The sequence below is a fragment of the Panulirus ornatus genome, chromosome 7 (assembly GCF_036320965.1).
Source record: "Panulirus ornatus isolate Po-2019 chromosome 7, ASM3632096v1, whole genome shotgun sequence".
In the NCBI taxonomy this organism is placed as follows: domain Eukaryota; kingdom Metazoa; phylum Arthropoda; class Malacostraca; order Decapoda; family Palinuridae; genus Panulirus; species Panulirus ornatus.
The window spans coordinates 31,470,147-31,496,549 of record NC_092230.1 but is presented as its reverse complement, the minus strand read 5'-3'; the positions used below and the strand labels follow the sequence as shown (position 1 = coordinate 31,496,549).

Sequence of the window (26,403 nt, the reverse complement as noted above, 5' to 3'; positions counted from 1 at the left end):
GAAGGCAAATGAGAGTTGGGGGAACAAGTATCAGAAATCTTTAAGGAGAATAAGATGTTGTGAAAGGAGGTAAATAACATGCAAAAGATGAGAGAAAAATGGGAACCAGTGAAGGGGCAAAAAGTGAAGTGATAACTTAGAAGGAGATGAAGTAAGTATTTTGAAGGACTGTTAAATTTAGATATAGGGTTTTCTGGTCAGGATGGTATGCAAAGTGAGATAATCATGAAGAGTGGGCTGGTGAAGAAAGAAGAGGTGGTGAAAGCCTGGTATAAGGTGAAAAGCGGCAAGCCAGCTGGAGTGAATGGTATCGCATTTGACTTTATAAAGAAAGGGGGGTTATTGTGATGGTAATCGGCTGGTAAGGATTTTCAATGCAAGTATGGATCATGGTATGGACTGGCAGAATACATATACAATGTCACTGTATAAAGGCAAGGGGGATAAATGTGAGTGTTCAAACTACAGCGGTATATATTTGTTGAGTATACTTGTTAAGTTGTATTTAAGGGTACCGACTGTGAGAGTCAAGGCATGTACAAAGCATCAGATTGGGGAGGAGTAATGTGGTTTCAGTAGTAGAGGAAGTGTAGATCATGCATTTGCCTTAAGGAATGTGAGAAATATTTTAAAATCAGATGAATATGTACGTAGCATTCATGGACCTTGAGAAGACATAATAGGGTTGATAAGAGATGCTTTGTGGAAGGAATTAGAAATATATGATGTGGGGGGAAAGCTGCTAGCAGTGAAAAGTTTTTATGTAGAGTGTATGGCATGTGTACTAGTAGGAATTTAGGAGAGTGAATGATTCCGACTGAAGGTTCTTCTGCGGCAGGTGTGTGTGGCTTCACCATGGTTGTTCAAGTTCAATTTGTTTATGGATAGGGTGGTGATGGAGGTAAATGCGAGAGTCTTGGAGAGATGGGTGAGCATGCAGTCCATGAGGTATGAGAGGGCCTAGGAAGTGTCAGCTGTTTGCTGATGATACAGCACTGGTGGCAGATTCAAGTGATAAACTGAAGAAGTTGTTGACTGAGTTTAAAAGAGTATAAGTAAGAAGAAAGTTAAGAGTGAATGTGAATAAAAGCAAGGTTATTATGTTCATCAGGGTTGAAGGACAAATTAGTTGGGGTGTGAGTTTGAATGGAGATAAACTGGAGGAAATTAAGTGTTTCTGATATCTGGGAGTGGACATGGCAGCGAATGGAACTATGGGAGCAAAAGCAAGTCACAGGGTGGGGAGGTAGCGAAGGATCTGGGAGCACTGAAGAATGTGGAAAAAGAGAACATTATCTGTGTGGGTAAAAATGGGTATGTTTGAAGGCATGGTAGTCCCAACAATATTATATGGATGAGGCATGGGCTATAGGTAAGTCTATGTGGAGAGGGGCAGATGTGTTGGAAATGAAATGTTTGAGGACAATATATGGTATGAGGTGGTTTGATTGCATAAGTAATAGAAGAGTATGAAAGAGGTGTGGTAAGAACAAGGTATGTGGTTGAGAGAGTAGAAAATGTGCTGAAATGGTATGGATATATGGAAAGAATGAGTGAGGAAAGGTTGACAAAGAGGATATATGTGTCAGTAGCAGAGGAAACATGAAAAGGGACATCAAATTGGAGATGGAAAGAGTAAGTGAAAAAGATTTGAACAATCGAGGCCTGTACATGCAGGAAGGTGAAAGGCGTGCATGGGATAAAGTGAACTGGAATGATGTGGTAAGGTAGAAAAAGGATGTGAGCCGATGTGGCCTTTCTTCGTCTGTTCCTGGCACTACCTCACTAATGCAGGAAAAGGCAATCAAGAAAAAAAAGTGTACATGGACTGATCCAGGCCACATGCAGTGGTCAGGAGAAACCACAGAAAGGTCTGTGGTGCCTAGCTGAGGTTTCAGTGTACTGCAGATGACAGCTAGGGAATGGATGTCAGTAAATGGAGCCTCTCATTTTCTGTTCTTGACGCTACCTTGTTAATGTGAGAAACGGTGAACAGGTATAAAAGAAAATTTATATTTTTCAACTTACGAACAATATACAGGGTCCAGGAGTATACCCCATTCGTAAGTTGAGGACTCTCAGTATATGAAACTGTCCAAAGGACTTGGCTGTGAATGGTAGGTTTTGGTTTTATTATGTTACATATGATCTGTGCCAATAAGGTTCTTTGTTTGTTCCTGGTGTTACCTTGCAAAGATAGGCAAAGCAATATTTATTTATTTTATTTTTTATTTTGCTTTGTCGCTGTCTCCCGCGTTAGCGAGGTAGCGCAAGGAAAAAGACGAAAGAATGGCCCAACCCACCCACATACACATGTATATACATACACATCCACACACGCAAATATACATACTTATACATCTCAATGTACACATATATATACACACACAGACATATACATATATACACATGTACATAATTCATACTGTCTGCCTTTAATTATCCCCATCGCCACCCCGCCACACATGGAATAACAACCCCCTCCCCCCTCATGTGTGTGAGGTAGCACTAAGAAAAGACAACAAAGGCCCCATTCGTTCACACTCAGTCTCTAGCTGTCGTGTAATAATGCACCGAAACCACAGCTCCCTTTCCACATCCAGGCCCCACAGAACTTTCCATGGTTTACTCCAGACGCTTCACATGCCCTGGTTCCATCCATTGACAGCACGTCGACCCCGGTATACCACATCATTCCATTTCACTCTATTCCTTGCATGCCTTTCACCCTCCTGCATGTTCAGGCCCTGATCACTCAAAATCTTTTTCACTCCATCTTTCCACCTCCAATTTGGTCTTCCACTTCTCGTTCCCTCCACCTCTGACACATATATCCTCTTGGTCAATCTTTCCTCACTCATTCTCTCCATGTGACCAAACCATTTCAAAACACCCTCTTCTGCTCTCTCAACCACGCTCTTTTTATTTCCACACATCTCTCTTACCCTTACATTACTTACTCGATCAAACCACCTCACACCACACACCGTCCTCAAACATCTCATTTCCAGCACATCCACCCTCCTCCGCACAACTCTATCCATAGCCCACGCCTTGCAACCATACAACATTGTTGGAACCACTATTCCTTCAAACATACCCATTTTTGCTTTCCGAGATAATGTTCTTGACTTCCACACATTCTTCAAGGCTCCCAGAATTTTCGTCCCCTCCCCCACCCTATGATTCACCTCCGCTTCCATGGTTCCATCCGCTGCCAGATCCACTCCCAGATATCTAAAACACTTTACTTCCTCCAGTTTTTCTCCATTCAAACTTACCTCCCAATTGACTTGGCCCTCTACCCTACTGTACCAAATAACCTTGCTCTTATTCACATTTACTCTTAAGTTTCTACTTTCACACACTTTACCAAACTCAGTCACCAGCTTCTGCAGTTTCTCACATGAATCAGCCACCAGCGCTGTATCATCAGCGAACAACAACTGACTCACTTCCCAAGCTCTCTCATCCACAACAGACTGCATACTTGCCCCTCTTTCCAAAACTCTTGCATTCACCTCCCTAACAACCCCATCCATAAACAAATTAAACAACCATGGAGACATCACACACCCCTGCCGCAAACCTACATTCACTGAGAACCAATCACTTTCCTCTCTTCCTACACGTACACATGCCTTACATCCTCGATAAAAACTTTTCACTGCTTCTAACAACTTGCCTCCCAGACCATATATTCTTAATACCTTCCTCAGAGCATCTCTATCAACTCTATCATATGCCTTCTCCAGATCCATAAATGCTACATACAAATCCATTTACTTTTCTAAGTATTTTTCACATACATTCTTCAAAGCAAACACCTGATCCACACATCCTCTACCACTTCTGAAACCACACTGCTCTTCCCCAATCTGATGCTCTGTACATGCCTTCACCCTCTCAATCAATACCCTCCCATACAATTTACCAGGAATACTCAACAAACTTATACCTCTGTAATTTGAGCACTCACTCTTATCCCCTTTGCCTTTGTACAATGGCACTATGCAAGCATTCTGCCAATCGTCAGGCAAAGCAATATAGCATGAAAAAATTACAGTCTAACTCATGCTGTAATATGGCGGTATAGTAATATGAGTAAATGTGAATAAGAGCAAGGTTATTAGGTACAGTAGGGTTGAGGGTCAAGTCAGTTGGGAGGTAAGTTTGAATGGAGAAAAACTGGAGGAAGTAAAGTGTTTTAGATATCTGGGAGTGGATCTGGCAGTGGATGGGACCATGGAAGCGGAGGTGGATTATAGGGTGGGGGAGGGGGCGAAAATTCTGGGAGCCTTGAAGAATGTGTGGAAACTGAGAACATTATCTCGGAAAGCAAAAATGGGTATGTTTGAAGGAATAGTGGTTCCAACAATGTTGTATGGTTGCAAGGTGTGGGCTATGGATAGAGTTGTGCGCAGGAGGATGGATGTGCTGGAAATGAGATGTTTGAGGACAATGTGTGGTGTGAGGTGGTTTGATTAAGTAACGTAAGGGTAAGAGAGATGTGTGGAAATAAAAAGAGCATGGTTGAGAGAGCAGAAGAGGGTGTTTTGAAATGGTTTGGGCACATGGAGAGAATGAGGGAGGAAAGACTGACCAAGAGGATATATGTGTCGGAGGTGGAGGGAACGAGGAGAAGTGGGAGACCAAATTTTAGGTGGAAAGATGGAGTGAAAAAGATTTTGTGTGATCGGGGCCTGAACATGCAGGAGGGTGAAAGGAGGGCAAGGAATAGAGTGAATTGGATCAATGTGGTATACTGGGGTTGACGTGCTGTCAGTGGATTGAATCAGGGCATGTGAAGCGTCTGGGGTAAACCATGGAAAGCTGTGTAGGTATGTATATTTGCGTGTGTGGACGTATGTATATACACGTGTATGGGGGTGGGTTGGGCCATTTCTTTTGTCTGTTTCCTTGCGCTACCTCACAAACGCGGGAGACAGCGGCAAAAAAAAGAAAGAAAAAAAAAAAGTAATATGAATGTGCTGAACCACTAATTCTGTGAGTTTCTGGATTTTAAAAGGGTGTATTTTCAATATTTTACATGAGGTTCTTGAAATATTGCCAAACCATTTGTAAATATTCAGAATCAGTAACAGTTCAAATTATCATCTAAATAATTGAAATTCTTGTATGATTTTTTTATTATACTTAATTGCCATCTCCTGTGTTAGTAAGGTAGTGCAAAGAAACAAGAAACAGGTGAAAGAATAGCCCAACCCACCCACATACACATGTATATACATAAATGCCCTCACATGCACATATACATACCTATACATTTCAACATATACATACACAGACATATACATATACACACATGTACATATTTATACTCACTGCCTTCATCCATTCCCATCAGCACCCTGCCACACATGAAATAGCATCCCCCCTGCAAGGTAGCGCTAGGAAAAGACAAAAAAAAAAAAGCCACATTCATTCACACTCACTCTCTAGCTGTCTTGTGTAACGCATTGAAACTACAGCTCCGTTTCCACATCCAGGCCCCACAAAACTTTCCATGGTTTACCCCAAATGCTTCACATGCCCTGGTTCAATCCACTGACAGCACATCAACAAATTCTTATGTACACAATAAGAAATTCTCATACCTGCATCTTCTGAATTTTGTTCATCAAGACTCATGCTCAAGGCCTTTTGTAGGTGTTCCTCCTCACTAGATGACCCTTCAGCAACCTGGCCCTCTGTTAAAGCTTGTTTTGTCTTACTAGATAGGCTTAGCTGAAGGGCTCTTTTCAGGTCTTCATCTGCAATGAGAAACTTCCATGATATCTAACAACAGAGTTCTGATGAGAAACATACTTAGCTCTGTATTGGTGAACATGGTTATAATGACTTACACTATGCTCCTTCCAAAGTAATATCCAAGGTTAGAATTTCAGACAGAACTTAAAAGAGCTAAATGTTTTAAACCAAAAGTCTGCCTATCTTTATTTTGGTCATGAACAAACCAACGATGTCATCTTTTATTCAATGTTTCGAGAGTGAACATCACAACTAAATGTGAGGTGGGTAAGGAGCATATTTCTATCATTTCAACTCTTATTTAGCCACAAAACTGAAAGAAAACCCTCCAATCAAAAAATTAGTATTCGTTATGAGTCAGAAAAATCAAGCAGGCTAAGAAGCACATGAAAACATCTAAAGGAAAAATTAGTAATCTCACAAAAGCTTAATGGACTGGAACAAGCATCCTTAAGATAAGCTGAAGCTGCCCTTATGGTCCATGGGATAGTTTTGGCAATAGTCCGAAATAATTCAAAACTCAAGTTTATCAAACTAACTTGCAAAATGCAACAAGAAATTCCAAAGTCAGTTGTATTTCCAAGCATGAGTAACAAACTGAACCAAAGTATATAAATCTGTTATGAAATTATAAAGATTTAATCAAAACATATACAATGATCAGTCTTGTAACAGTAGTAAGAAAACGTGGTATGAGACGTATGAATTATTCTGTTTTTCACTTCTCCACTCCTTTTTTATCTTTCCTTCACAAGAATGGCACTCCTATCATTGTCAAGTATCCTGTGATTGTATGTAAAAGCATGATATGCATTAACTCTTTTCATCACCTGCTACAAAATGAGCCCAACATTAACCAGTGTGTAAGCCTCACCTGTGGTAAAAATACATAGAAAAATAACATGTCAAACTCCCTTAATCCTAAAACCCTAGGAATTCTGTGTCCTCCTAGTTATCAGATTTTTACTGAATTCCATACAACAATTCACTGAAGAACATCCTAACCTCATAGTGCACATGCCCAATGAGTGTGGTTTCATTCATGCACATTTGTTTTTTTGACACCAGTTTCAGAAAATATGGGAGGGAAGGGTTTCCCTCATGTCCATCAAGCACCATGACCAGTCAAATGTCCTGTCCTAGTCTGGCCCACAACTAGGACCCTAATTCTGATTCCCATCCCATTAATTCCCATCCCATTAATAATTCCCACCTTTTAAACCCCCCTCCCCCATATATAATGTCTTTTTCCTGTCAAAATATTTGATTAATTGTCCTTGTTATCACTCTGCTATTTGTATTTTGACTAAGACACACAATGACAGTGAAAACTTCGAAACTCAAGACAAATTTTCCTCTAAGTAATATGGTCACAACTAAGAAAGTCAGTAATACAGATAGAAAAAGAGCCTATTCAAACAAGAAAAAATAACATATTTTATATCTATTTTATTTTATTATACTTTGTCGCTGTCTCCCGCATTTGCGAGGTAGCGCAAGGAAACAGACGAAAGAAATGGCCCAACCCCCCCCCATACACATGTATATACATACGTCCACACACGCAAATATACATACCTACACAGCTTTCCATGGTTTACCCCAGACGCTTCACATGCCTTGATTCAATCCACTGACAGCACGTCAACCCCGGTATACCACATCGCTCCAATTCACTCTATTCCTTGCCATCCTTTCACCCTCCTGCATGTTCAGGCCCCAATCACACAAAATCTTTTTCACTCCATCTTTCCACCTCCAATTTGGTCTCCCTCTTCTCCTCGTTCCCTCCACCTCCGACACATAAATCCTCTTGGTCAATCTTTCCTCACTCATTCTCTCCATGTGCCCAAACCACTTCAAAACACCCTCTTCTGCTCTCTCAACCACGCTCTTTTTATTTCCACACATCTCTCTTACCCTTACGTTACTCACTCGATCAAACCACCTCACACCACACATTGTCCTCAAACATCTCATTTCCAGCACATCCATCCTCCTGCGCACAACTCTATCCATAGCCCACGCCTCGCAACCATACAACATTGTTGGAACCACTATTCCTTCAAACATACCCATTTTTGCTTTCCGAGATAATGTTCTCGACTTCCACACATTCTTCAAGGCCCCCAGAATTTTCGCCCCCTCCCCCACCCTATGATCCACTTCCGCTTCCATGGTTCCATCCGCTGCCAGATCCACTCCCAGATATCTAAAACACTTCACTTCCTCCAGTTTTTCTCCATTCAAACTCACCTCCCAATTGACTTGACCCTCAACCCTACTGTACCTAATAACCTTGCTCTTATTCACATTTACTCTTAACTTTCTTCTTCCACACACTTTACCAAACTCAGTCACCAGCTTCTGCAGTTTCTCACATGAATCAGCCACCAGCGCTGTATCATCAGCAAACAACATCTGACTCACTTCCCAAGCTCTCTCATCACCAACAGACTTCATACTTGCCCCTCTTTCCAAAACTCTTGCATTTACCTCCCTAACAACCCCATCCATAAACAAATTAAACAACCATGGAGACATCACACACCCCTGCCACAAACCTACATTCACTGAGAACCAATCACTTTCCTCTCTTCCTACACGTACACATACCTTACATCCTCGATAAAAACTTTTCACTGCTTCTAACAACTTTCCTCCCACACCATATATTCTTAATACCTTCCACAGAGCATCTCTATCAACTCTATCATATGCCTTCTCCAGATCCATAAATGCTACATACAAATCTATTTGCTTTTCTAAGTATTTCTCACATACATTCTTCAAAGCAAACACCTGATCCACACATCCTCTACCACTTCTGAAACCACACTGCTCTTCCCCAATCTGATGCTCTGTACATGCCTTCACCCTCTCAATCAATACCCTCCCCTATAATTTACCAGGAATACTCAACAAACTTATACCTCTGTAATTTGAGCACTCACTCTTATCCCCTTTGCCTTTGTACAATGGCACTATGCACGCATTCCGCCAATCCTCAGGCACCTCACCATGAGTCATACATACATTAAATAACCTTACCAACCAGTCAACAATACAGTCACCCCCTTTTTTAATAAATTCCACTGCAATACCATCCAAACCTGCTGCCTTGCCGGCTTTCATCTTCCGCAAAGCTTTCACTACCTCTTCTCTGTTTACCAAATCATTTTCCCTAACCCTCTCACTTTGCACACCACCTCGACCAAAACACCCTATATCTGCCACTCTATCATCAAACACATTCAACAAACCTTCAAAATACTCACTCCATCTCCTTCTCACATCACCACTACTTGTTATCACCTCCCCATTTGCGCCCTTCACTGAAGTTCCCATTTGCTCCCTTGTCTTACGCACTTTATTTACCTCCTTCCAGAACATCTTTTTGTTCTCCCTAAAATTTAATGATACTCTCTCACCCCAACTCTCATTTGCCCTTTTTTTCACCTCTTGCACCTTTCTCTTGACCTCCTGTCTCTTTCTTTTATACATCTCCCACTCAATTGCATTTTTTCCCTGCAAAAATCGTCCAAATGCCTCTCTCTTCTCTTTCACTAATACTCTTACTTCTTCATCCCACCACTCACTACCCTTTCTAATCAACCCACCTCCCACTCTTCTCATGCCACAAGCATCTTTTGCGCAATCCATCACTGATTCCCTAAATACATCCCATTCCTCCCCCACTCCCCTTACTTCCATTGTTCTCACCTTTTTCCATTCTGTACTCAGTCTCTCCTGGTACTTCCTCACACAGGTCTCCTTCCCAAGCTCACTTACTCTCACCACCCTCTTCACCCCAACATTCACTCTTCTTTTCTGAAAACCCATACAAATCTTCACCTTAGCCTCCACAAGATAATGATCAGACATCCCTCCAGTTGCACCTCTCAGCACATTAACATCCAAAAGTCTCTCTTTCGCACGCCTGTCAATTAACACGTAATCCAATAACGCTCTCTGGCCATCTCTCCTACTTACATAAGTATACTTATGTATATGTCGCTTTTTAAACCAGGTATTCCCAATCATCAGTCCTTTTTCAGCACATAAATCTACAAGCTCTTCACCATTTCCATTTACAACACTGAACACCCCATGTATACCAATTATTCCCTCAACTGCCACATTACTCACCTTTGCATTCAAATCACCCATCACTATAACCCGGTCTCGTGCATCAAAACCACTAACACACTCATTCAGCTGCTCCCAAAACACTTGCCTCTCATGATCTTTCTTCTCATGCCCAGGTGCATATGCACCAATAATCACCCACCTCTCTCCATCAACTTTCAGTTTTACCCATATTAATCGAGAATTTACTTTCTTACATTCTATCACATACTCCCACAACTCCTGTTTCAGGAGTATTGCTACTCCTTCCCTTGCTCTTGTCCTCTCACTAACCCCTGACTTTACTCCCCAGACATTCCCAAACCACTCTTCCCCTTTACCCTTGAGCTTCGTTTCACTCAGAGCCAAAACATCCAGGTTCCTTTCCTCAAACATACTACCTATCTCTCCTTTTTTCACATCTTGGTTACAACCACACACATTTAGGCACCCCACTCTAAGCCTTCGAGGAGGATGAGCACTCCCCGCGTGACTCCTTCTTCTGTTTCCCATTTTAGAAAGTTAATACAAGGAGGGGAGGATTTCTGGCCCCCCGCTCCCGTCCCCTCTAGTCGCTTTCTACGACAAGCGAGGAATACGTGGGAAGTATTCTTTCACCCCTATCCCCAGGGATAATATACACATATATATACATATACACATACACACACATACACACACATACGCACATATACACACACACACACATACATATATATACATATGAAAAATAACATATAGTAAATAATTCATGCTAATGAAATACAAGGATTTGTGAGAAATTTAAAGCAAGTTTTATTTCTCAGGTTGTTTATTGCATCATTTCCTATAAACTTTACAAAAATTCATTTTGTAATGATAAAAATTAAAACCCTGCTGCAAACCTACCTTCTCAGTGAATGTAGGTTTGCGGCAGGGGTGTGTCATGTCTCCATGGTTGTTTAATTTGTTTATGGATGGGGTTGTTAGGGAGGTAAATGCAAGAGTTTTGGAAAGAGGGGCAAGTATGAAGTCTGTTGGGGATGAGAGAGCTTGGGAAGTGAGTCAGTTGTTGTTCGCTGATGATACAGCGCTGGTGGCTGATTCATGTGAGAAACTGCAGAAGCTGGTGACTGAGTTTGGTAAAGTGTGTGGAAGAAGAAAGTTAAGAGTAAATGTGAATAAGAGCAAGGTTATTAGGTACAGTAGGGTTGAGGGTCAAGTCAATTGGGAGGTGAGTTTGAATGGAGAAAAACTGGAGGAAGTGAAGTGTTTTAGATATCTGGGAGTGGATCTGGCAGCAGATGGAACCATGGAAGCGGAAGTGGATCATAGGGTGGGGGAGGGGGCGAAAATTCTGGGGGCCTTGAAGAATGTGTGGAAGTCGAGAACATTATCTCGGAAAGCAAAAATGGGTATGTTTGAAGGAATAGTGGTTCCAACAATGTTGTATGGTTGCGAGGCGTGGGCTATGGATAGAGTTGTGCGCAGGAGGATGGATGTGCTGGAAATGAGATGTTTGAGGACAATGTGTGGTGTGAGGTGGTTTGATCGAGTGAGTAACGTAAGGGTGAGAGAGATGTGTGGAAATAAAAAGAGCGTGGTTGAGAGAGCAGAAGAGGGTGTTTTGAAGTGGTTTGGGCACATGGAGAGGATGAGTGAGGAAAGATTGACCAAGAGGATATATGTGTCGGAGGTGGAGGGAACAAGGAGAAGAGGGAGACCAAATTGGAGGTGAAAAGATGGAGTGAAAAAGATTTTGTGTGATCGGGGCCTGAACATGCAGGAGGGTGAAAGGAGGGCAAGGAATAGAGTGAATTGGAGCGAGGTGGTATACCGGGGTTGATGTGCTGTCAGTGGATTGAATCAAGGCATGTGAAGCGTCTGGGGTAAGCCATGGAAAGCTGTGTAGGTATGTATATTTGCGTGTGTGGACGTATATATATACATGTGTATGGGGGGGGTTGGGCCATTTCTTTCGTCTGTTTCCTTGCGCTACCTCGCAAACGCGGGAGACAGCGACAAAGTATAATAATAATAAAAAAAAAAAATTAAAACAACTTCATCCTGATAGGATAAAAAATATTCAATATAAATAGCAATGGAAAAACACTATAGGTTTCATATACTATGTCACTGTTGGCTGAATAATAATAATATCAATGTTAGAGTATATAAAGCAATACTTATTACTTTGATAATCATACAAAAGGAATACCATGGAATTCAAACAACAATAGACCATAGTCCCTTTGAGGGTGATTATTACTGCTTTTGATTACTTTATTTGTAACTGAGACTTGGAAAAGAGCCAAAATGCTGGAAAAGGTGATAAGAATGCAAATGGATGATTACTTTAAAAAAAGACATTCCCTATGTGAGAAACAACATGGTTTTAGAAAAATAGGTTAATGCTAAGCAAACCTTTTAAGACTTCCAAGACATTATTATCTCTGTTTTCAACAAATGGAAGTGGATGGATGAATTGTGCATCCCTGCAATGTCAAAAGGTTCATTTAACATCATCTGACAAAAGAAGATGGTAAAGAAGCCTAAGGTCTTGTTGGTCTTACTTTCATTTTCAAACAACTGTGATTTGGCACTTCTCCGGTAGGGGAATGATATCCATATTAATGTCCATGAGTTGTTGAGATGGAAGCAACTGGAAATGTGGATCTTAGCAATAGCTTTGCAGCTTGATATGCAGGATGAAAGTAATTTACAGGAAGATGACCATCAACCACCCCAGCAATATCTTATTCTAAAATTGGCACTTACCCAAACCTAACCTAGCTGTGTGATTCTCCTCTGTGGCAGCAAAGGCTTCACCTTGAGACAAACCCCTAGCTCAACTGGGCTTGGTCCCAATGCAACCTTTGGCTAGCCCCAGAGTTTCACACACAACACAATCTATACTCATCTGACTTTAAACACATACCTCATTTTTGAGCTTCTTGCCATGCTAGTTCCTATGACCATATCTCTGGTCATGAGCTCAACTCATAAGACCACTATAAAAGGTCTGTCAACAGTATTAAGTCTGTGTTCCTAGGTAAAGAAACTTGACACATCCATGACTAACCCTTCCCTTAACCTTCACCTTGTCATTCAATCCACTGTTGTACAACTTCTGATGCATTTCATTCTCTCTTCATACAAGCCATGAAGTGCCTTCAGCCACTTTCCTTTCCATTTAACATTTCCTTCCCAAATATAATTTTTCCCTACTCACAGTGTCTTAAGCCTTATCCAATCATACACAGCCTTTTTTCGTTTAATGATTTTTCATGCAGCCTGAAAGTCGAGCAAATCCAAACAAAAAGTAATTTCATTTATCCTCTCACTCTATCTCTCACTTCACCACTTGTAACATACATTACTCCTCATTTCTGTACACTATCATACTTGTTACCTGATATGCTAAAACTAAACAAAATTAATACTACAATTATGTATAATAAACAGACACTAAAAATTCATCGCACAAATGTTACACATATAAATAAGCAAAGTAAGAAAACTCATCAAATCATATCAACTGAACATAAAAATATCATTAGCAGTATTGGTCATAGTTAAAATGGTAAGAGTAGTTCTCTCTGTCTTATCTTCTCCAATACACTAATTCTGTTAAAGGGATGTCTAAAGAGTATAATGATATTAAATTCAAAGTAAAGATGAAGCAGTTTCACCTAAAACTTTCCAAAGATCAGCATCATTAACTAGCACCAAATGGACTGTGCTTGTCTTGATATGCACAATGTGCACACAAGAGGAAAGCTTATACCTGCAGCCTCTGGACTGTGCTGACCCAGACTCATACGAATAGCAGCCTGTAGGCACTCATCCTCACTGGTTGGTATTACTGCATCTTGACCTGCAGGGATAGCGTGTTTTTCTTCACTGCACAAGCTCAACTGAAGGGCTCTTTCTAAGTCATCATCTGAAAAGGAAATAATGCAGCACTGAGAAATAAAAAATAATTGTTTTTCACAAGCACAATTTAAACCAGTGATACACAATACAAGCCACTTAACTGATTTTCATGCCATTATTTGGGCTATCTATTTAGTAAGAACACTTATCATAATACTGGCATCTCTGCCAGACATTTCTCATCTAATATGCATTACCCACTTCACTAATCATCATTTAATGGGGTTTGACTAGCCAAATTATTCAGTATATAATCTTCCTTGGCATATAAAATAATGGACAACATATGAAAAATATACAACGAACAAAAATTTTCTGTGATACACAAAACAATTATGCAGTGGGAACTGATTGGCTCAACTGTTGACAGAGGTTCCTACAAAGGCCTGATAAGGAAAGAAATTGTTAGCAAAGAAAATGTAAAAAAGACAAAGGAGTTACTGTAAATACAAAACTTAAAATCAGGGAATATATCAAAAGGTAATGAGGCAGTTGAGGGTATAATGGTTAGGCACTGGGTATTCAGAAAGGTAAATGGAAATGGTAATCAGCTTGTGGAGTTGTGTGCTCTTAAAGGGCTAGTGATTGGGAATACTTGATTGAAAAACAGGGACATACATAACTATACTTCAAGTGAAGTAGGAAAGATGATAAGTGGGCATTACTGGATTACATACTAACTGAAATGAATGCAAAAGAAAGAGTCATGGATGTGAAAGTGCTGAGAGGGACAGTTTTTGGGATTTCTAATTCTTACTAGAGGTGAGGGATTTGTAGAGAGTTTCAGAAAAGAGGAAATGATGTAGGTGAGAAAAGGGTGGTGAAAGCAAGTGAGCTGGGAAAAGAGGACTGTGTGAAGAGATACCAGCAGAGATTGAGTGTAAAGTGAGAGTAAATGAATCTCCGGAAGTGATGATGTGTGTGGAAGAGGTGTTTGGCATGTGGAAGGTGGGACATGGAGAGGTTAGAAAGAGTAGTTAGGTTGCTACTAAGAGAGTAAAAAAGAAAGGCATATGTTTGTACTTACAGGGATGGAGTGCAAATGACTGGAAGATGTACTAGAGGAAACAGCAGGAGGTCAAGAGGAAGGTTCAGAGGCTGAAAAAGAGGGCAAATGAAAGTTGGGTTGAGCCAGTATTAGAAAATCTCAAGGAGAATAAGAAAATGTTCTGGAAAGAATTTAATAGAGATAAAAAGAGAGACGTTTGTATGTTAATGTGCTGAGAGGTGCAAATGGAGGGATTTCTGATCATTATCTTGTGGAGGCGAAGGTGAATATTTGTAGAGGTTTTCAGAAAAGAAGAATGTTGGGGTGAAGAGAGTGGTGAGAGTAAGTGAGCTTGGGAAAGAGACTTGTGTGAGAAAGTACCAGGAAAGACTGAGTGCAGAATAGAAAAGGGTGAGAGCAAAGGACGCAAAGGGAGTGGGGGAGGAACAGGATGTATTTAGGGAAGCAGTGATGGTTAGCGCAAAAGATGCTTATGGCATGAGAAGCGTGGGAGGTGGCCAGATTAGAAAGGGTAGCGAGTAGTGGGATGAAGAAGTATGATTATTAGTGAAAGAGAAGGAGATGCACTTGGATGATTTTTGCAGGGAAATAGTACAAATGACTAGGAGATGTATGAAAGAAAGAGGCCGGAGGTCAAGTGAAAGGTGCAAAAGGTGAAAAAGAAGGCACATGAGAGTTGGGGAGAGAGAGAGTATCATTAAATTTCAGGGAGAATAAAAAGATGTTTTGGAAGGAGGTAAATAAAGTGTGTAAGACAAGGGAACAAATGGGAACATCGGTGAAGGGGGATAATGGGGAGGTAATAACAAGTGGTGGTGGAGTGAGTATTTTGAAGGTTTGTTGAATGTGTTGCATGATAGACTGGCAGATATAGGGTGTTTTGGTCGAGGTGGTGTGCGAAGTGAGAGGGTCAGGGAGAATGATTTGGTAAACAGAGAAGAGGTAGTGAAAGCTTTGTGGAAGATGAAAGCCGGCAAGGCGGCGGGTTTGGATGGTATTGCAGTGGAATCTATTAAAAATGGGGGTGACTGTGTTGTTGACTGGTTGGTGAGGATATTCAATGTATGTATGGCTCATGGTGAAGTGATTGAGGATTGGCAGAATGCTTGAATAGTGCCATTGTACAAAGGCAGAGGGGATAAAGATGAGTGTTCAAATTACAGAGGTATAAATTTGTTGAGTATTCCTGGGAAATTATATGTGAGGGTATTGATTGAGAAGGTGAAGGCATGTACAGAGCATCAGACTGGAGAAGAAAAAGTGTGGTTTAAGAAGTGGTATAGGATGTGTGGATCAGGTACTTGCATTGAAGAATATATGTGAGAAATACTTAGAAAAACAAGCGGATTTGTATGTGGCATTTATGGATCTGGAAAAGACATATATCGATAGAGTTGATAGAGATGCTCTATGGAAGGTATTGAGAGTATGTGGCGTGGGAGGCAAGTTGCTTGAAGCAGTGAAAAGTTTTTATCGAGGATATGGGGCATGTGTATGAGTAGGAAGATAGGGACGTGACTGGTTCCCAATGAATGTCAGTTTGCGGTAGGGGTGCGTAATGTCTCCATGGTTGTTTAATTTGTTTATGGATGGGGTTGTTAGGGAGATGAATGCAAGAGTTTTGGAAAGAGGGGCAAATATGCAGTCTGTTGTGGATGAGAGGGCTTGGGAAGTGAATCAGTTGTTGTTCGCTAATGATACAGCGCTGGTGGCTGATTTGAGTGAGAAACTGCAGAAGCTGATGACTGAGTTTGGTAAAGTGTGTGAAAGAAGAAAGCTGAGAGTAAATGTGAATAAGAGCAAGGTGTTAGGTACATAAAGGTTGAGGAACAAGTCAATTGGGAGGTAAGTTTGAATGGAGAAAAACTGGAGGAAGTGAAGTGTTTTAGATATCTGGGAGTGGATTTGGCAGCGGATGGAAACATGGAAGCGGAAGTGAGTCACAGGGTGGGAGAGGGGGCAAAAGTGCTGGGAGCATTGAAGAGATATTTGAGGACAATATGTGGTGTAAGGTGGTTTGATCGAGTAAGTAATGAAAGGGTAAGAGAGATGTGTGGTAATAAAAAGAGTGTTTTGAGAGAGCAGATGAGGGTGTATTGAAATGCTTTGGTCACATGGAGAGAATGAGTGAGGAAAGATTGACAAAGTGGATAGATGCGTCAGAGGTGGACGGAACGAGGAGAAGTGGGAGATCAAATTGGAGGTGGAAGGATGGAGTGAAAAAGATTTTGGGCGATCATGGCCTGAACATGCAGGATAGTGAAAGGCATGCAAGGAGTAGAGTAAATTGGAACGATGTGGTATACTGGGGTCGACGTGCTGTCAATGGATTGAACCAGGGTATGTGAAGTGTATGGGGTAAACCATGGAAAGTTTTGTGGGACCTGGATGTAAAAGGGAGCTGTTTCGTTGCATTATTCATGACAGCTAGAGACTGAGTGTGAATGAATGTGGCCTTTGTTGTCTTTTCCTAGCGCTATCTTGCGCACGTGCATGGGGAGGGGGTTGTCTAATCATGTGTGTCGGTGTGGCGATGGGAATGAATAAAGGCAGGAAGTATGAATTATGAACATGTGTATATATGTATATGTCAGTGTATGTATATATTATGTATACATTGAAATGTATAGGTATGTATATGTGTGTGTGTGGACGTGTATGTATATACATGTATATGTGGGTGGGTTGGGCCATTCTTTCATCTGTTCCTTGCGCTACCTCACTAACGCGGGAGACAGCGACAAGGTATAATGATTAAATACATAAAAACAAGAACACAAATGGGAACACCAGTGAAGGGGGCAAATGGGAAAGCAGAATCAGGTAGTGATGAGGTGACAGATGAAAAGAGTATTTTGAAGGACAGTTGAATGTGTTTGATGAGAGAGTGGCAGATACAGGGTGTTTCAGTTAGGGAAGTATGTAAAGTGAGAGTCATGGCAAGTGGTTTGGTGAAAAGAGAGGAGGTGATGAAAGATGCATTGGATGGAATGTGGCAAGGCAGCTGGAATAGATGGTACTGCAGTTAAATTTTTTCAGGGTAACTGAGTTGCTAACTGGTTAGTTAGGATTTTCAATATAAGTATGGGTCATAGTGAGGTACCTGAGAATTTGTGAAATGCTGTGTAGTGACACTGTATAAAGGTAAGGGGAACAAAGATGAAAGTCTGAATTACAGGGGTATAAGTTTTTTAGTTGTATGGGAGAGTGGTGGCATGTGAAGAGAATCAGACTGGGTAAGAACAATGTGGTTTCAGTGGTAGAGAATGCATGGATCAGGTGTTTGCTATGAAGAATATCTTTGAGAAATAATTGGAGAAAGAGAGGGATCTTTATGTGTCATATATGGATGTGGAGAAAGCAAATGATAGGGGTAATAGAGATGCTTTGTGGAATAAGTTACAAATATACGACAAGGACGGAAATCTATTAAAAGCAATAAGTTTTTATCAAGAGAATAAGGCATGTCTGCGAGTAAGTAGAGAGGGGGTCAATGGTTCCAGGTAAAGGTGGGTCTGCAGCAGGAGCATGTGATGTTACCATGGCTGTTTAATTTGTTTATGGATGGGGAAGTGGAAGAGATAAACTCAAGTCTTGGAAAAGGGGGCAGGTATGAAGTATTTTGTTGTTGTTGGTGGTGGAAGTGGTGGTGGTGGTGGGGGAGGGAGGACTGGGAGGTGGTGAGTCAGTTTTTGTATGACTGATGACACACTACTGGAGGCAGATTTGAGTGAAAATCTGCACAAGTTAGTGTCTGAGTATGGAAGTGTATGAAAGGAGAAAACTGAGAGGAACTGTGAATAAAAGCAAGGCTATTATGTTTAGCACTGCATAGACAGGTTTGCTGAGATGTGAGTCTGAATGGAGAAAACTTGGAGGAAGTGAAGTGCTTTAGATACCTAGGAGTGGATATGAAAGTGAATGGAATCATGGGAAATGAAGCAAGCCATTAGGTGTATGAGGCAAAGGTCATGGATGCACCAAGGAATATGCAGAATGCAAGGTCAATGTCTTTAGGGCAAAGATGGGTATGTTTGATGGTATACTTGTCCCATGAGTGTTGTACAGATGGGAAGTGTGGGTTTAGACAAAAATGTAAAGAGGGTGGATGTACTGAAAATGAAATCTTTGAGAACAATGTGGTGTGAGGAGGGATGATCGAATAGAAATAATAGGGTCAAAGAGTTGTGAGGTAGTGAAAGAAGTATGTGAGACATACAAGAAAAAGAAACAGAACCAAGTGAAATGATGTGGGGACAAACATGAGTGTTCAAGTCAGAGAAGTATAAGTTTGTTGAGTGTCCCTAGGAAGATATATGGAAGAGTACTGAATTGACTGAGAGGATGGTGGTATTCACACAGCAGCAGAGAACGAGGATATGGAAGAGAGGATATGTGCTTTGAAGAATTTGGGTGAGATAAACTAAAAGAACAGAGGGATTTGTATGTGGTATTCATGGATATGGAGAAAGCATGTGATAGGGAGTAAAGAGATGCTTTGTGGAATGTGTTACAAATATGTGGTGTCAAAGCAAACTATTAGAATCAGAAAGGAGTTTTTATCTAGAGAGGATGGAATGTGTGCAAGTAGCAACAAAGGAGAGTAAGTGGTTTCAGTTGAAGGAGGGTCTGTAGCAGGAGTGTGTGATGTCACCATGGCTGTTTAATATGTTTATGGATGGGGTGGTGTGACAAGTAAATGCAGGGATCTTGAAGAAAGGGGCATATATTTAGTCTACTGAGGGTGGGAGCCTGGGAGATAAGTTGTTCTTTGACTGATGACACAGTGCTGGGGGTAGATTTGAGTAAGATTCTGTAGAAGATGGTGTCTGAGTTGGAAGTGTGTGTAAAAGGAGAAATCTGAGAGTAAATGTGAACAACAGCAAGATTATCAAGTTTAACAGTGCAAAGAGACAAGTCAGTTAGGGTATCAAGGATGAGGGAAGAAAACCTAGAGGAAGTGAAGTGTTTTAGATACCTGGGAAAGGACATGGCAGCAAATGGAACCATGGAAGCAGAGCTGAGTATTAGGGAGTGTGAAGGGGGGGTGAAGTTCTGGGAGCACTGAATAATGTGTGGAGAGATAGGTCACTATCAGTGAGGGCAAAAATGCATATGTTTAAAGGTACTGTAGTTTCAACATTATTGTACTGATGTGAGGCAAGGGCTTTACATGAGAATTTTTTTGTGGACAATATGTGCCGTGAGAGGGTTGATTGAGTAAATAATGATGGGGTAAGAAAGACTATTTTCATTTATTATACTTTGTCGCTGTCTCCCGCGTAAGTGAGGTAGCACAAGGAAACAGACGAAAGAATGGCCCAACCCACCCACATATACATGTATATACATACACGTCCACACACGCACATATACATACCTATACATCTCAATGTATACATATATATACACACACAGACATATACACATGTACATAATTCATACTGACTGCCCTTATTCATTCCCATCGCCACCCCACCACACATGAAATGACAACCCCCTCCCCCCGCATGTGCATGAGGTAGTGCTAGGAAAAGACACAAAAGCCACATTCGTTCACACTCAGTCTCTAGCTGTTATGTATAATGCACTGAAACCACAGCTCCCTTTCCACATCCAGGCCTCACAAAGCTTTCCATGGTTTACCCTAGATGCTTCACATGCCCTGGTTCAATCCAATGACAGCACGTCGACGCCAGAATACCACATCGTTCCAATTCACTCTATTCCTTGCACTTCTTTCACCCTCCTGCATGTTCAGGCCCCAATCACCCAAAATCTTTTTCACTCCATCTTTCCACCTCTAATTTGGTCTCCCACTTCTCCTCATTCCCTCCACCTGTGACACATATATCCTCTTTGTCAACCTTTCCTCACTCATTCTCTCCATGGGACCAAACCATTTCAAAACACCCTCTTCTGCTCTCTCAACCACATGTAGTAATAAAAAAAAAAAAGCATGGTTAAGAGAGCTAAGTGGGTGTGCTGAAAAGGTGTAGACACACTGAGAGAATGAGTGATGATGGAATGACTAAGAGGATATATGTGTCAAAAGCAGAGGGGAAAAGGAGAAGAGGGAGACTGAACTGGAAATGGAAAGATGCAGGAGGGTGAAAAGCACGCAGGGGATAAAGTGAACTGGAGCAATGTGGTATACAGTGGATGATGTGCTGTCAATGGACTCAACCAAGGCATATGAGCAGCTGGGGGAAATGAAAGAAGGGTTTGTGAGGCCTGGTTGTGAACAAGTTTTAGTGCATTACATAAGACAGCTAGAGAATGGGTGCGAGAAAATGAAGCCTTTTCTTCGTCTGTCCTAGCACCATCTCATTAATGTGGGAAATGGTGAACAAGTATGAAAGAAAAGAAAAGACTATCATATCAGCTGGTGAGGAAAGAGAAGAGGAATGAAATGAAAATGTTAAGAAATAAGAAATATATTTTTGAAAGTAAATTTACTGGGATTATGTAAGAAGGGGGAGGAGGTGATCCTGTGAACTCACACATATGGTGGAAATTATGTAACAATTCCACCAAGTAATCTTTTCATGAAATCCTGGGGTACTGGAGGACTTTGCTAGCAACAGACAGGTTATGGGCCAAAAAAAAAAATCTAAATCATTGCAGGAAATGGCAATCAAGTATAATTTATTTTTTTTATACTTTGTTGCTGTGAGACATATACATATATACATATATATACACATGCATATAATTCATACTTGCTGCCTTTATTCATTCCCGTCGCCACCCCGTCACATGTGAAATAGCATCCCCCCTCCCCCCGCGAGGTAGCGCTAGGAAAGAACAAAAGGCCACATTCGTTCACACTCGTTCTCTAGCTGAATGCACTGAAACCACAGCTCCCTTTCCACATCCAAGCCCCACAAAACTTTCCATGGTTTACCTCAGACACTTCACATGCCCTGGTTCAATCCACTGACAGCACATTGATCCCGGTATACCATGTCGTCCCAATTCACTCTATCCCTTGCGCACCTTTCATCCTCCTGTATGTTCCGGCCCTGATCACTCAAAATCTTTTTCACTCCATCTTTGCACCTCCAATTTGGTCTCCCAATTCTCGTTCCCTCAACCTCTGACACATATATCCTCTGTCAATCTTTCCTCACTCATTCACTCCATGTGACCAAACCATTTCAATACACCCTCTTCTGCTCTCTCAACCACACTCTTTTCATTACCACACATCTCTCTCACCCTTTCATTACTTACTAGATCAAACCACCTCACATCACATATTGTCCTCAAAAATCTCATTTCCAACACATCCTCCCTCCTCCACACAACCCTATCTATAGCCCACACCTCGCAACCGTATAACATTATTGGAACCACTATTCCTTCAAACATACCCATTCTCGCCTTCCACACATTCTTCAATGATCCCAGAACCTTCACCCCCTCCCCCACCCTTTGACTCACTTCCACTTCCATGGTTCCATCCGCTGCCAAATCCACTCCCAGATATCTAAAAACACCTCACTTCCTCCAGTTTTTCTCCATTCAAACTTACCTACCAATTAACTTGTCCCTCAACCCTACTGTACCTAATAACCTTGCTCTTATTCACATTTACCCCCAGCTTTCCTCTGTTACACACCCCATCAAACTCAGCCACCAGCCTCTGCAGCTTCTCACCTCAATCAGCCACCAGCGCTGTATCATCAGCAAACAACTGACTCACTTCCCAAGCCCTCTCATTGACAGCAGACTGCACACATGCCCCTCTCTCCAAAACTCTTGCATTCACCTCCCCAACAACCCCATCCACAAACAAACCAAACAACCATGGAGACATCACGCACCCCTGCCGCAAACTGACATTCACTGGGAACCAATCACTTTCCTCTCTTGTTACCCACACACATGTCCCACATCCTCAATAATAACTTTTCACTACTGCTAAGAATGCACCTCCCACACATACTCCCAACACCTTCCACAAAGCATCTCCATCAACTCCATCATATGCCCTCTCCAGATCCACAAATGCCACATACAAATTAATTTATTTTTCTAAGAATTTCTCACATACATTCTTCAAAGCAAACTCACGATCCACACATCCTCTACCACTTCTTAAACAACACTGCTCTTCCCCAATCTGATGCTCTATACATGCCCTCACCCTCTCAATCAATACCTTCCCATATAATTTCCCAGGAATACTCAATAAACTTATATCTCTGTAATTAGAACACTCACCTTTATCCCTTTTGCCTTAGTACAATGGGGATAGGGGAGAAAGAATACTTCCCACGCATTTACCGCATATTGTAGAAGACGACTAAAGGGGACAGGAGCAGGGGGCTAGAAACCCTCCCCTCCTTGTATTTTAACTTTTTAAATGGGGAAACAGAAGGAGTCACACAGGGAGTGTTCATCCTCCTCGAAGGCTCATATTGGGGTGTCTAAATGTGTGTGGATGTAACCAAGATGAGAAAAAAGGAGAGATAGGTAGTATGTTTGCGGAAAGGAACCTGGATGTTTTGGCTCTGAGTGAAACGAGGCTCAATGGTAAAGGGGAAGAGTGGTTTGGGAATGTCTTGGGAGTAAAGTCAGGGGTTAGTGAGAGGACAAGAGCAAGGGAAGGAGTAGCACTACTCCTGAAACAGGAGTGGTGGGAGTATGTGATAGAGTGTAAGAAAGTAAACTCTAGATTGATATGGATAAAACTGAAAGTGGATGGAGAGAGATGGGTGATTATTGGTGCATATGCACCTGGGTATGAGAAGAAAGATCATGAGAGGCAAGTGTTTTGGGAGCAGCTGAGTGAGTGTGTTAGTAGTTTTGATGCACAAGACCGGGTTATAGTGATGGGTGATTTGAATGCAAAGGTGAGTAATGTGGCAGTTGAGGGAATAATTGGTGTGCATGGGGTGTTCAGTGTTGTAAATGGAAATGGTGAAGAGCTTGTAGATTTATGTGCTGAAAAAGGACTGGTGATTGGGAATACCTGGTTTAAAAGGAGATATACATAAGTATATGTATGTAAGTAGGAGAGATGGCCAGAGAGCGTTATTGGATTACATGTTAATTGGTAGGTGTGCAAAAGAGACTTTTGGATGTTAATGTGCTGAGAGGTGCAACTGAAGGGATATCTGATCATTATCTTCTGGAGGCGAAGGTGAAGATTTGTAGAGGTTTTCAAAAAAGAAGAGAGAATGTTAGGGTGAATTTTTCTTCTGAAGGCAAAGGTGAAGATTTGTAGAGGTTTTCAGAAAAAAAGAGAGAATGTTAGGGTGAAGAGAGTGGTGAGAGTAAGTGAGCTTTGGAAGGAGACTTGTGTGAGGAAGTACCAGGACAGACTGAGTACAGAATGGAAAAAGGTGAGAACAAAGGATGTAAGGGGAGTGGGGGAGGAATGGGATGTATTTAGGGAAGCAGTGATGGCATGTGGAAAAGATGCTTGTGGCAAGAGAAGCGTGGGAGGTGGGCAGATTAGAAAGGGTAGTGAGTGGTGGGATGAAGAAGTACGATTATTAGTGAAAGAGAAGTGAGAGGCATTTGGATGATTTTTGCAGGGAAATAATGCAAATGAGTGGGAGATGTATAAAAGAAAGAGGAAGGAGGTCAAGAGAAAGGTGCAAGAGGTGAAAAAGAGGGCAAATGAGAGTTGGGGTGAGAGTATCATTAAGTCTTAGGGAGAATAAAAAGATGTTTTGGAAGGAGGTAAATAAAGTGCATAAGACAAGGGAACAAATGGGAACATCAGTGAAGGGGGCTAATGGGAAGGTGATGACAAGTAGTGGTGATGTGAGAAGGAGATGGAGTGAGTATTTTGAAGGTTTGTTGAATGTGTTTGATGATAGAGTGGCAGGTATAGGGAGTTTTGGTCAAGGTGGTGTGCAGAGTGAGAGGGTTACGGAGAATGACTTGGTAAACAGAGAAGAGGCAGCAAAAGCTTTGCGGACCATGAAAGCCGGCAAGGCGGCGGGGTTGGATGGTATTGCAGTGGAATTTATTAAAAAAGGGGGTGACTGTGTTGTTGACTGGCTGGTAAGGTTATTTAATGTATGTATGACACATGGTGAGGTGCCTGAGGATTGGCAGAATGCTTGCATAGTGCCACTGTATAGAGGCAAAGGGGATAAAGGTGATTGCTCAAATTACAGAGGTATAAGTTTGTTGAGTATTCCTGGAAAATTATATGGGAGGGTATTGATTGAGAGGGTGAAGGCATGTACAGAGCATCAGACTGGGGAAGAGCAGTGTGGTTTCGGAAGTGGTAGAGGATGTGTGGATCAGGTGTTCGCTTTGAGGAATGTATGTGAGAAATACTTAGAAAAGCAAATGGATTTGTATGTAGCATTTATGGATCTGGAGAAAGCATATGATAGAGATGCTCTGTGGAAAATATTAAGAATATATGATGTGGGAGGTAAGTTGTTAGAAGCAGTGAAAAGTTTTAATCGAGGATGTAAGACATGTGTACGTATAGGAAGAGAGGAGAGTGATTGGTTCTCAGTGAATGTCGGTTTGCGGCAGGGGTGCGTGATGTCTCCATAGTTGTTTAATTTGTTTATGGATGGGGTTGTTAGGGAGGTGAATTCAAGAGTTTTGGAGAGAGGGGCAAGTATGCAGTCTGTTGTGGATGAGAGAGCTTGGGAAGTGAGTCAGTTGTTGTTCGCTGATGATACAGCGCTGGTGGCTGATTCAGATGAGAAACTGCAGAAGCTAGTGACTGAGTTTGGTAAAGTGTGTGAGAGAAGAAAGCTGAGAGTAAATGTGAATAAGAGCAAGGTTATTAGGTACAGTAGGGTTGAGGGAAAAGTCAACAGGGAGGTAAGTTTTAATGGAGAAAAACTGGAGGAAGTGAAGTGTTTTAGATATCTGGGAGTGGATTTGGCAGCGGATGGAACCATGGAAGCGGAAGTGAGTCACAAGGTGGGGGAGGGGGCAAAAGTTCTGGGAGTATTGAAAAATGTGTGGAAGGTGAGTGCATTATCTCGGAAAGCAAAAATGGGCGTTTGAAGGAATAGTGGTTCCAACCATGTTATATGGTTGCGAGGCATGGGCTATAGATAGAGTTCTGCGGAGGAGGGTGAATGTGCTGGAAATGAGATGTTTGAGGACAATATGTGGTGTGAGGTGGTTTGATCGAGTAAGTAATGTAAGGGTAAGAGAGATAAGTGGTAATAAAAAGAGTGTGGTTGAGAGAGCACAACAGGGTGTTTTGAAATGGTTTGGTCACATGTAGAGAATGAGTGAGGAAAGATTGAAAAAGAGGATATATGTGTCAGAGGTGGAGGGAATGAGGAGAACTGGGAGACCAAAGATGGAGTGAAAAAGATTTTGAGTGATCGGGGCCTGAACATGCAGGAGGGTCAAAGGCGTGCAAGGAATAGAGTGAATTGGAACGATGTGGTATACTGGGGTCGACGTGCTGTCAATGGATTGAACCAGGGCATGTGAAACATCTGGGTAAACCATGGAAAGTTTTGTGGGGCCTGGATGTGGAAAGGGAGCTGTAGTTTTGGTGCATTATACATGAAAGCTAGAGACTGAGTGTGAACGAATGTGGCCTTTGTTGTCTTTTCCTAGTGCTATCTCAC

General features: G+C 41.6%; 1 protein-coding gene across 2 annotated transcripts in view; it reads right to left on the bottom strand.

The window, feature by feature from the left end:
- Positions 1-26,403, bottom strand: part of LOC139749501 (ataxin-3-like) — a 156,545-nt gene that overhangs the window by 16,279 nt on the left and 113,863 nt on the right. For both annotated transcript variants that reach the window (XM_071663431.1, XM_071663434.1), the window contains 2 exons: positions 13,667-13,822; positions 5,619-5,774 (listed from right to left, as the gene is read on the bottom strand). In XM_071663431.1, the coding sequence (XP_071519532.1) occupies positions 5,619-5,774; positions 13,667-13,822 (312 nt within the window). The remainder of the gene's footprint in view (positions 1-5,618; positions 5,775-13,666; positions 13,823-26,403) is intronic.